This window comes from Pisolithus orientalis (genome assembly GCF_024613125.1).
Source record: "Pisolithus orientalis strain OTSU chromosome Unknown F5J12scaffold_55, whole genome shotgun sequence".
Classification (NCBI taxonomy): Eukaryota; Fungi; Basidiomycota; class Agaricomycetes; order Boletales; family Pisolithaceae; genus Pisolithus; species Pisolithus orientalis.
The window spans coordinates 147500-159730 of record NW_026260836.1 but is presented as its reverse complement, the minus strand read 5'-3'; the positions used below and the strand labels follow the sequence as shown (position 1 = coordinate 159730).

The following is a 12231-nucleotide window of genomic DNA, read 5'->3' as shown; positions in this document are numbered from 1 at the left end:
ACTGCAAATGACCGCACAGCCGCTGACTAAGCAGGGCACGTGCACGGGGAGCGAGCGCATCGGGTGAGTCAGGGCTACACGCACTCCTCGCCTGTTCCTTGGGGCTCGTTTCAATGCTACTACTAGCCACTGTACATAACCCATGTAATAATGGGTATTTTGCCAAGAAACGGGCCCAAATTCGCTAGGCCAGTGATGTTGTGGTGCGGAATGCGGTCACATACGCCCTCGTAGGCGACACTTCGTTCGAAAAATTGGCAGTGGCAGTGCCGTGGGAATTTCCCGAAGGGGCAATCCCGCCACCGCCACGGGGCGGGGGAGGGGGTCGAGCGTTCGAGTGGGTCCTGTGGGGCATCACGGCCTCGTGGGTTGGGCGGGGTGACTGGGGAGGGTGCCGACGATCTGTGTTCACGTCCTGTCTACGTTTATCTATGTTTATCTGCCCTCCTAGCTAGTGCAAAGTGGTGCAAAGTGGCTATGTTAAAAATTATGCAGGGGTAGTATAAAAAGTTGCGCAGAAGCAGTACTGCAAAAGTCGCGCAATAACCTGTTTTATTTTGTTTGTTTAATGTTACAAATGCAGCGTCATAGCAGGGGGCCAGGTGATGGATTTAGACCTACAGCTTCGTAGTACTGTGACCGCCGGATGCTGTCAGATGCTGTCATGGTGCGTTTTTTGTTCCTTAGGGCTACGGCAGCAAGCTGGAGTCGACTAACTCCGCCATGTTTCAATCCGAGATGGAGGAATGCATTCGAATGAATAGCTGGTGTGTGGGTTCGCCACCCCGCAAATTCCCCACGTCACGCGGCCGCGGGTGTGTGCGAAGTCACCACACTGGGTGACGCCTAAAATATGAGCCACATGGCCGTGTTTCTCCGTTTGCTAAACAAAGAGGTGCGGCTCGGACCGGTGGCCGTAGGGAGAACCCTGACGATCCCTCTCAATCTCCTGCGGGTCGAATCAGAGAGAGGGGATATATAAAGAGGCTCATTATCCGCGTATATTGCAACTGTGGGCGGTCGTAGCCATTGAATGATGGCATGAGGTCGTGAATGAGGGTGATCGGGTACCAGGTGCGCGCACGATGACATCGTTTTAGCTGCGTGTCGGAACGAGAAAAAAAGAAAATGGAAGCTGGATACATAAATGAACTCGGAATATGCAATGCGATAGCCTCATCATATCGGGGCTTTTCCAAAAGCGAAATAACGTTCCGCTGTCGCCCCATCTATCCGCTCGATTGATTACTATTAGGCGGCTGTTGGCAACAGGGACAGGGTGAAGCCTTTTGAACGGAGATCTCCCGGGTAATTGCAATATAAGGTGCCACGATAGTGCGGAGGCCGTCCGCGTGCTCCGAAGAGCCCGCGCGCGAGAGTGAAAACTGCCAATTAGTACCTGATCACGATACTGACGTAATGGATCCAAGAAAGAGAGGGTGAGCCGATGGATTGGTAACCCGCTATGCTAGATTGTCTGGAGGGTTCATCGCCTCCGAGATCTGAGATCTTCCGTAATAGTCCCGAGGTGGGCTCGGCAACGCACCTTCTGATCTCTGATCGTGCGACATCGACTGGGGAGGGGGCTTAGGACAGCTCACACACACATGCACACCCAACAAGGGTCGCTGATGTCCTTGTTTCTCTGACTCCGCAGTATATATATCTCCATCCGAGAACGCTTGTCAGCTTTCTCTCCCCCCTCTCCTCGCCGTCCCCACCAATCATGTCCCACAGACGACAGCCTGATAGGGACGTCGTCCACCCCCATCCTCACGCCCTCGTCACCCACCCGCCGCTGCCCCCCCCGCCCCACCTCAATGGTAACTCCACCGTTCCTCCCTCGACGCCAGGCAGCATCTCAAATGGCTCCAACCACACCAACACAGCATCGGCCCAACTGGTCTCGCCAACCGTTGTTCCCTCCACTGCCCCCCCTCCCAACGGGGTCCCGACCAGCACCATCCACAAGTTGGCCCTCGCCAACGAGCAGACCTGGTTACTAATCGGTACGGGGAAACGCTTCTTCCTCCGAGATAAGCGGTCGTTTAAGTTATCTCTTTCTCAGGGCGCGTCGCTGAGCAAATGGGCGATCTGGAACATGCCATCACCGCATACGAAAATGCTCTGCGGCATAACCCGCTCTCCCTTTCTGGCCTAACCCAGGTGGCGGGAATAGCTCGAATCAAGGAGAATTATCCGAAGGTATGTCTTTTCTCTTTTCCCCGAGGATCTCTCCAGATCTCAGATTGACACATGGCTGACATCATCCTGCCCTTTTCAGGCAATTGAGTATTTCCAGCGGGTGCTTCAATTACAGGAAGACAACGGCGAAGTATGGAGTGCATTGGGTAATCGCTCGCTTGTCACCGTATCAACACCCTGTCTAATGTCCCGATGGGGATCTAGGTCATTGCTACCTCATGCAGGATGACCTCCAGAAGGCCTACTCCGCATACCAACAAGCTCTTTATCTGCTTCCAAATCCCAAGGTACTGCCGCTCGTCACCTGCCACATCACCACCCTCCCTCACACACTCACAGGAGGATCCAAAACTATGGTATGGAATAGGCATTCTGTACGACCGCTACGGTTCTTTGGATCATGCCGAAGAAGCCTTTGCTTCTGTTCTCAAAATGGACAAAGGTTGGCTCTTCCCCCCTCTGCCCTGGCAATTTGTTATGTACTGATGCAGAACTAGACTTCGACAAGGCAAACGAAATCTTGTTCCGCCTCGGCATCATTTACAAGCAACAGGGCAAATACGACGATTCCCTTGGCTGCTTTGACCGCATCCTTCGCAATCCTCCCAGTCCTCTCGCCCATGCCGACATCTGGTTCCAAATTGGCCACGTTTACGAGCAACAAAATGAGGTAAGAGCGCCCGCTCGCATGCCTTGCGTCGTCGACACTCACCTCCCTTCCTCAGTATGCCCGTGCAAAGGATGCTTACGAGCGTGTAGTTGCTGATAACCCTGTCCATGCAAAGGTTCTCCAGCAGCTCGGCTGGCTCTACCATCAGGAAGGATCCTCTTTTCAGAACCAGGAACTCGCTATCCAATTCCTGACCAAGAGTCTCGAAGCAGGTTCGTCTATGACGTTGACTGGCTGCGAGCTTCTACTAACTAGTATCCCAGACTCTTCGGACGCCCAGAGCTGGTATCTCCTCGGGCGAGCGTATATGGCAGGTCAGAAGTACAACAAGGCATACGAAGCTTATCAGCAGGCTGTCTACCGGGACGGCAGGAACCCTACCTTCTGGTGCTCGATTGGCGTCCTTTACTTCCAGATCAACCAGTTCCGCGATGCGCTCGACGCATACTCGCGCGCTATCCGAATCAACCCGTACATCTCTGAGGTGTGGTTCGACCTAGGAAGCCTGTACGAAAGCTGCAACAACCAGATCTCTGACGCCATCGATGCGTATGCTCGTGCCGCCGAGCTCGACCCAGGCAATGTTGTTATCTCTCAGCGACTGCAGTTACTTAAGAATGCCCAAGCAACCGGTGGTCAACTTCCCGCTGCCCCTGGTCCGCAGGACGTCCACCCGAATGCCTATGCTAACCAGTCTACACTTCCGCCAGGTCTGAGTGGCCCTCCGCTCCTTCTTCAGTCGACTTCCACCCGCCCCCTACTTAGGTCCGACTCTAGAGGTCCGGGAAATAACGATAACCTCCATTTGCCCCCGCCTCCTGTGCCTGTTAGCCGCGCCTCTCCTCCATTTAGGGGTCCTCCCCCTCCCGTCTCCATCGACGAATCACGGCATCCCCCCTCTCATACCCCGCTTGCCCCCATGGATGTCGATCGCCCCCATCACCGCGACTTCTCTGGCCCTTCCCGGGATAGTGTTGCTCGTGGCCCCACTGGTCACCCATGTCTCTTGCTGCACCACCCCGTCCCGCAACAGCAGCTCCCGACAGAAGAGCTGCGATCTTCCACCAACCAGGATCTGGCACAGCACTCGGAGTACTTCAACCGCCCACTACGTGTCCCTTCGGGATCCGCCTCACCTGCTCCCCATCCTGCTCGCCCGCGCTCTCCTGTCTCCACCTTCCCGGCTTACCCTCCTCCGAGTCGCCAGCCAATCGGGCCGGCTCAGCCGAGCATTCCGGCTTCCCAGCGTACGCCGCCTTCGTATCCGCGCGAGCTACGTGCAGCAGATCGCGATATGGCCTGGGATCGCCGCGGTCCTCACCCGGAGCACCATCGTGACTGGGAGGATCGCGACCACCGCGGACGTTCTGAATATCCGACTCACCCTTCACAGCAACCTTACTACGCCTCCCGCTCTCCAGGACCTCGCCGCGCCCTGAGTCCCATGGAGACGTCGCCTCGCTCTGCCCATCACTCGCGGCCTCATTGGGACTCGAAGCCCCCCGGTGGCCCGTCCCATCAACCTTTGGGTCCTCCCGAAAGCGGGCACTGGCGCTACGATCCCGCAAGATTCGACGCGCGCGAACGTCCGGTGGAGCGAGATGTGGAGTCGAGAAGGCACTCGAGTTCGGTTGTCAACTCACCAGAGGCCGTGCCTCGCGTTCCGCTACATACAAATGTTCGCATGTCTGTGTCTCCAGAGCCATCATCAGCCGACTCGAAGAACAGGAGGAAGCAGCCGCAACCGACGAAGGACAAGGATTCGGACACGCAAAGTATCGGTGGATCGATCCCTAGTGATGCCCCGAAGAGGAAGAAGCGTCAACGTCGGGCCAAGGATGACTCTGGCTTACCCGCTAATCTACCTGCGTCATTCAAGGTTCCTTCCTTCTCAGCGAAGGATGGGCAGGACACGGCAAGTTCGAGCGGTTCTGGAAATCGTTCACTACAGCCGTCTCCGACTGGTGCCACCCCACGCCTGCCGTCCCGAGTGGTAGATGAGGATTATGATGAGGGTGTCGCTGATGCGTTAGTTAACTTGTCCCAGACCCGTCCTGCCGAGCAGTCGGCTTCTGCGCATGACAACTACAATGCGACGATGCACTCGCCGACGCTGTCTAATGCAAGTCGCCACACCGCCAATTCGCCACGCGATGCCGCCCCTCATCGTCGATCTACGTCGTCCTCCAACGGTCCTTCACCTGCTTCGTCCGGAGCGTCGTCCCTCAAGCGCCCGCTCAGTCCCCCGACGGAGGAAACCGACAGTAAGCGCACTCGAGTCGAGAGTGTGAAGCGAGGTAGCGGTTCGTCTTCTGGACGACACACCCCTGTTCCATCTCGCTCGTCTCCCTCCTTCCGCATGCCGCCTGCATCACACTCACCCGATTCTCATCCGCACAACGAGACTGCGCTCTCTACGTTCCCGAGTCCTCCCAAGATCGCGGTACCTTTCCCTCCCCACCCGCGACCTATTGGGGCGGCGGTGATGGCCCTGCCACCCATTGCTACGCTCTCATCTTCATCGACGCCCTCGCCAACGGATGACAGGATGGCGGTTGATCGTCGCTCCATCACGCCTCCATCGAGAGGCAAGCTGTCGGAAGTGATGAACCCTGCTGTTGATTCGCCTGGTGCTCGACCCGTTGCATCTTCACCCCGCGCCCATGAGAAGAAAGATTCACCGTCCTCCGCTTGAGCATGATAATATGTCATTATAACCTCCTTTGGCTTCGTTCGATATCTAACGTGTTCACGACTTTGCTCATGTCCCAAAAGTGTTTTATTCTACAGCTTGGCTTTCTATCTATCGGCATAAGAACGCACTGCATGTATATGTATCTCCATTCATAAGAATTATAGATATCCGCACATTGTTCTTCCTTGTTCCATCATAGTTCGTTTTATTCATTTGTTAGGATGACTGCACACGGTCCGGATGCTGCGTGTGTGTTCCCACGCTTGCCAACGAGTCTGATTACAACTACCAGGCTTCTCAGGCTAGTTTCTGACAGCTCGACACTACTTCTCTGAACCGCGACAAACTCAAAGTCAACCGACTCGCTGCCGTGCGAAATTGATACGGGTCGCGCTTTCTTCACTAAGCCCTCCAAGGAAATCTGATTGTTCGATGCGCTAGCGGATCGACGAGCACGAATACCACCACGGGTCGCAATGACAGCGGGACTAACGCGAACGCAATCGAGAAAGTTTAACAAAAGCAGAGGCGACGAGCGCGGGAACTCGCCAGGCGAGGGTAGTAATAGTCATCACAGTCGTAATGGCGTGGTGCAGAGTGTCGTGATCGATATCACAGTCGCACATCCTGTCATTCCTCCACGGATTTCCTCCTTAGCGTGGCACGACACTGAGTCAAAGGGTAGCAGTATGGCGAGTTCCACTAGTGCTGCTGCTATGGACGGGGACGCCATGGCACCGCCGAATGGTCACCATGACCATGAGGTTGGTGCAGGCCCGCCACTACCACTACCACCACCATCACTTCCGCAGACACCCCGCGTATGGGATGTTGTGACGACCGAGGATACTACTGCAGATTTGGGTTCTACCTCTAACTACTCCATAACAATTCCCATGGAAAACACGTTCTTCAAAAGTGATAACCTCATCCCTAAGTTTCCCGATACGGATGCTCTGCAACCTGCAGCACCACCAAGGAAGGCGACGCCACCACCAGCATCCCTCCCACTTGTGGTTACGAGTCGCCCGTCCTCTGGTTCCTCTCAGGTCTCGCTCGCTCCGTCGCACTTGTCTGCTAGGTCGTTGGCAGCCGGCCCGTCTTCCTTGGCGACGTCGTGGGCGTCTAAGGGAAACGTCGGCAACGATTGTCAAGCCGAAGGCGAGGTAGGGTTAGAGTTGGAAATGAACGCAGAAGAGGGGAATATGGTCAGGAGTAGTGAGGTGATCGATTTAGTTGGAGAAGAGGGTGAAGAGGAACAGGAACGTGCTCAGGAGTTGAGGCAGCCACCGGAGGAGGCGTTAATACTGCATACCGCATTACCCACGCCGGGGATGCTAGGGTCAAGAACTGGGGGAGAATCGGGCAAAGGAGGGGCAGTGCTGGAAGGGGGTGATCACGTTGCGCCTCCAAATGATACTGTGGGAGAAGCGGATATCGTGGACGCACTGTGGCACCCCCTCTCGAGCGATCCACTTTCGGACGAGAGGGATCACAGCTTCGATCCTGATGGCGATCAGATAAACAGCCCACCTGTTAGGGAGGTAGAAACGCGCAGGAGAAGCGTTCAGTTCTCGGAAAGCTGTTCCTCTGAAACAGACGAGAAGAAAAGGCCCGCGGAGTGCCATAGGGCCTCACTCAAACTTTCTGCATCGGAGAAGCTGGAGCAGCTGAAACTCAAGTTGAGGTCATCAGAGCCGTGGGATCTTGGGCTTCCGCCGGAAGATAGTAATTCAAGGGGTTTGGGTGGTGGTGTGGCATTCAGGGTTGGAGATGGGGACAGAGACCAAGAGGGTAATGAGCACCCGAGTTCGGACTATTATTCAACACTGAATTCGAAGAACTTCGCTGTGATGCAAAAGAGGTACGCGGTTGCCTTTTTGTGTTTTATACCAGAAATTCCACTCCTGCTCTTCCTTGTCCCACGTTCTGCTCATCTCTACTCGCCCTTCTTGCCGCTTTCTCTTCCTTCTCCTGCCATGCACCTGTGCTGATCTATTGCATGACTCACGTTATCCCCCAATGCAGCCGCCAGCGTCCTCTGGTTCCACATTCTTCATACTATTTCGGACCTCCCCCTCCTGACTCCGCTTATGGAACAGCGCCAGTAGGCCACATCGGAGTGCATCACCCGCGTGAGATTGTGAGAATCGAGCGGGACTACACCGGCGGAGAAGTGGTACAGTTCATGCCCGTGTTTCCATTGGAGTTGGAGGGTCGGGTGAGTGTTTCTCGTGCAGTTGGCTCTCGGGTGCATTCACGATGGTGCGACGGTCTTGTGTGCAGATAACCGCCACCCAGTTTCTCGAGACCATCAACAACATCAACGAGATCTTAATATCGGCTTACAGCCTTCGACATTCATTCGTATACAACGTTATGGCGGTCGCTACACTCCAGCTGTCGACGCTGGTTGTGACGTCCCATTATACCAAGGTGCGCATTGCGCGGGTTTATGGTTATGGCGTGACAAAGCTTTAAATAATGCCTACGTTTTTCTCTTCCTTTCTTTGGGAAACACAGGAGATGCGAAGGCTGGAGAGAAAGATCGATGAATTAAACACACAACTTTATAATCCGGCTGGTCTCAATATATTATGGCCCCGGAAAGTAGCCTTTCTCTTCGTAAGTCTCCTCACGTGTTCTTGAAATGGCTTGTGATTGACCACCTGCTGTCTTCTGGGAAGCTTGAAATTGAATACTATGTAAGTCCTTACGCCCTGTTTGACACAATCTAGACGTTTACGGCGATCGGCGTAATAGTGATCAGATGGAATCGGCTTTGGAATTGCATATACGTCGCGCGGGTTGTGGAGCCCATGCCTCCCTTCCCTCTACGCTCATTTTTAGTACATACCATGGAGCCTCTCTCTTGCCATTCCCTCCTTATCTCAATCAATCAATTCCCAATTGTACATGTCGCCGGTTATGACATCCGGATCTCTCTCCACCTAGTTGCCATTTTCCTCCGTTATCATCGTTGTGTTGGTGGCATATTATTTTGCACTTCGCCGGCGGCCCCGCTATATTCATTGCCAGCATTTACTTCCGTCAGGTTCGCCTTCTCTTGGCTGGCCTACCATTCTTCGAAGGGATATTGTTTATTCGGGGTAATTTATTTAATGGTAACATTTTCACATTCATACTCTGTATGTGCTTCATCCGACTCTGAGGGTGGTTTCAATGGAAACGGTCACAGGTTCGGAAAATGGCATGCGCTGTTATTTCATGTGATCACCGTCAGGGTAACTATGTTACATAGCGGGGGTTCATCTGATCGGTAGACGGTTACATGGAATCCCTCACCCAAAGAATAGATTGCGGCGTCTTGTTACAGAATCTCTGCGTAAACCAAATACCTCGTGGTAGCCGGTCCGACTTCTTGCAGTAAAGTCACTTTCATATCTTCCTGGTGCTAGCACAGTTCAGGTCGTATGATGAGGGGAACACCTTCTAATGACTCCGACCCTAGCCCCGTTGCACACCTGCGAGATAGTCCAGAAGTCATTAAATATTGAAGGCGTCCATTTGTTCGGGCACCCAACACGTTACTCAGTGGACATGGTTTTCAGGGCCCTCACGGCGTACAGGGTTATTACCTTATCCTTCAGCAGAACGAAACATCGTGAGTTGTGCGCAGAACAAATTATGTGCTCCCACAGGCGGTACTTGATTCTCTTGGTCGCCGGAATGCAAGTAACTCAATCAGTTTTCCATTAAATAATGAACGTTGGACACACAGGAGAAATACATTTGCCTCCGACCAGCACCCTTGGGGCCACTCCACAGAGGGCAGCAACCCAAAACAGATGAACCGGGTTTCAAGTTTATGTTTATGGTCTGGAAGAGGAAACTATACACCATGCCCCTGGAAAGCCCTTCCTAGGGCCTTCTGCGCCTATTATATCGGGTGCGACAGTCGGACGAATATGCTGCGATGGCGAAGAACTTCACCTAGCTTCTCAGGAAACGTAAACAATTAGTCCAACAGTGAAAGTCCAAAGAAAGTATGTCGACCCTGCGCACTGGGCCACCATCTGATAGCACTGTTCAAAGAGGGGCCGGAGCCGTTTGTCCGCTGTAAAAGGATATGGGCAACTCGGCACGATCGGCCGGAACGTTAACATCATATCCAGGTCGCTCTGAATAGTTCACCATCGGGCTTGTTCAAAAAAGGCTGACTCAAGATCCCAGTAAGAACTCGGCGGCAGTGATTAGTTGGTTCTGGGAAGCAGGTCTTAATTTTAGGTGTCAGTGGGGATGTCATTCTGCAAGAAATGGTTGTCATCGATCGAAATAGAGTACTACAAGAACGTACATGTACTGTGCATGATTATCCAGTCTGCGTTTCCAAATAATGTCAAAATATTGGCGCGTAAAGGATATCCACGAGGAGACGCTCAATCGGAAATCTGAAGTATTCAGTTGGCATTAAGTGCGTGGTTCATCCGGGAGTACTTCCAAGATACTACGCCGTAGTACTCTTCCAGAAGGTTTCGAAAAGCTCTGTTCACCCGTTACTGTGGCACAGATGACATCAAAAGAACCAAAGCATTGCGCAATTCTCTAGCGATGACCCGATTAATATTGCGGCACTGAAAGGCCAAAGCCGTCAGTGATGCGTCGTCGCGGAGGCGTATCATGGAGTCGTAAGGTTCGCACAAGAAGACCGGTGAACTTTTTTTTTTTCACGGGCCTCGTCCACCTGCCGTATGTACATATAGAGCAGGTCAAGCTTCTTTGCGCGAGAACTAAACGGGATTTAGTAGCGAAACCAGACGGAGGATATTTCTGATTTTGAAACATTATCGTCCCGGCATCTCAAGGTATTCCCTGATTATGGGCAATGTGGTCGTCATATTGGAAGCAAATAAATTACCTACTCATGCCGCTGTGCCTGTGATCTGAGTGAGAACACATGGCACGAAGACTGTTCGATGCCCGAGGACACCACATTCGACCTTCGTAAGCTTTGTCCGTTGATAGAACAGATTGCGGCAGACCGAGCTCTGAACATAGTAATTTGGAAGTGGACTTGGTCGTGGATATCGCATTCAGAATCTTCGCCTTCGAAAGGCACCAACCGACGATAGTCAACGGCAGATCGAAGTACTTGCGGGCGATTTCCAACTGTGTCTTTGGGCCACATGCGACTTGAAAGTATGATTGTTGCAGAACGTGTTTGTTGTTCCGGTCGCAAGATAGGTACATGAGTAAAATGACCACTGTGGCAGCGTTACCCGACAGCGTCAACCGCAAGCCTCCCGCGGACCCCGAGACACCTTCACTAGGTCTTCGAATTTGACCAGTGTTCCTCCGAAGATATCGAGAGAACTGAATTACATTGGTAGTCACGTTCCAGTAACTCTGCAGTGGAAAAAAAGGCACAAACCTGCCGTATGTCAAGTCCACCTTTCCGCCGGAAAGTCTGTTAACCAGCGAAAGATCATCTACGTCTAAAAGTGGTGTTAATATTGAGAACACGTGTACAGGTCGGAAATCCCAACGTTTCGCTCCTCCGGCATAGGTAGTTGGTATTGTTACCCATTCACCCAGTCCTGAAAAAAAAGGTCGATTCGGGCGTTTCTCGAATCGCATAAACAGAGTGCGTACTTCTCACGAGATCTTCGTCAATACCTTGACACAGGCCTTCCACGTCAGCAGCGTGGATCAAGAACTCACTGACCAATTCCGAGTCAGAAACAAACCAGAGAAGCACGACGTACTTGCCTACAATACTGGGATAGTAGATCGAGAGACTCTGAAGAATCACTTTCTTTAGTATGGAAAGGACAAAAACTTCCAAGATCTGGATTTGAACCTTTGCACACCTCCATGTCTGTGATATCTTGCCATTTATTCATGGCCACTAGCCACTTGTCTCCTCGACGGCGGCAACTAACAAGTCGGCTTGCAGTAGCTTGAGAGTACGGTAAGAAACACTGGCGTACCTGACGTCGATTACTAGCCTGTCCTTGTCGATGGTATGAGATATAGCCTGTAGTCGCTCCAGGGAAAACTTGCCGGCTGGAAATAGGTACGACGTTACGATCACCTGAGACAAGCAAGAGTACAGTAAAATGACAATCGACTTGACTCCTGAGAATCGGGCGAGTCACCTTGCTGGCACCATTGTCTAACCATTCCTGTGCATTGGCATCAGTGACGCCGCCCCCGATCTGCAGGCCGCCTAGGAAAGGAGCAAATCAATAACAATGAGGATTCTGTCAACAGATATGAATGAGCAAGATGCGAGATTTCATGCCTGGCCAAGCAGCTAAAGCTTCTCTTGCTGCATCATCATTTTTGGGACCCAGCTTGATAATATGCCCGCCACAAAGGTCGTGGCGTTTATATAGACGTGTAAAGTCACCTGGGGATTGGCTGCAATGATTGATTATGAATCTGGAGATGAAGGTGAATACCAGAGTGGGATAGGCCTTACGATGCTACGAAATTAGTTTTCAATGCTTCTGGATTGCTGTCCGACAGTGTGCCCCCGACGATCTGCTTCACTTGACCATCGTGTAAATCGATGCACGGCCGGAAAATACTGCGGCGGTCGCGAGTCGACATTCTACACTGTATGGGGCCGGACGACAAACTAATGATGATCGGTCTGAAAATGGCACATTAAGCTAGCCATATCCATCGGTGCAAA

At 52.7% G+C, this 12231-nt stretch overlaps 3 protein-coding genes across 3 annotated transcripts; 2 read left to right on the top strand and 1 right to left on the bottom strand.

The window, feature by feature from the left end:
- The first annotated feature begins 1616 nt into the window (after nucleotides 1-1616).
- On the top strand, nucleotides 1617-5843 carry F5J12DRAFT_861664 (TPR-like protein). Its single transcript, XM_051746894.1, has 8 exons — nucleotides 1617-2009; nucleotides 2069-2205; nucleotides 2285-2351; nucleotides 2410-2492; nucleotides 2545-2647; nucleotides 2697-2875; nucleotides 2931-3087; nucleotides 3139-5843. Exons 1-8 carry the CDS (start codon nucleotides 1727-1729, stop codon nucleotides 5568-5570), a joined length of 3441 nt encoding a protein of 1146 aa, XP_051595429.1. The 5' UTR covers nucleotides 1617-1726; the 3' UTR covers nucleotides 5571-5843.
- Nucleotides 5829-8583, top strand: F5J12DRAFT_468058 (Golgin subfamily A member 7/ERF4 family-domain-containing protein). The gene is made up of 5 exons (XM_051739577.1): nucleotides 5829-7434; nucleotides 7599-7791; nucleotides 7857-8006; nucleotides 8094-8195; nucleotides 8258-8583. Exons 1-5 carry the CDS (start codon nucleotides 6047-6049, stop codon nucleotides 8306-8308), a joined length of 1884 nt encoding a protein of 627 aa, XP_051595428.1. The 5' UTR covers nucleotides 5829-6046; the 3' UTR covers nucleotides 8309-8583.
- Nucleotides 8584-10410: 1827 nt separating this feature from the next.
- Nucleotides 10411-12201, bottom strand: F5J12DRAFT_861647 (Phosphoribosylformimino-5-aminoimidazole carboxamide ribotide isomerase). Its single transcript, XM_051746893.1, has 10 exons — nucleotides 12016-12201; nucleotides 11836-11954; nucleotides 11690-11760; nucleotides 11522-11625; nucleotides 11392-11468; nucleotides 11301-11331; nucleotides 11184-11251; nucleotides 11078-11128; nucleotides 10963-11026; nucleotides 10411-10904 (listed from the first exon to the last, which is right to left on the bottom strand). The coding sequence occupies exons 1-10, from the start codon at nucleotides 12144-12146 to the stop codon at nucleotides 10820-10822; spliced, it is 801 nt and encodes a 266-aa protein (XP_051595427.1). The 5' UTR covers nucleotides 12147-12201; the 3' UTR covers nucleotides 10411-10819.
- Nucleotides 12202-12231: the final 30 nt, after the last annotated feature.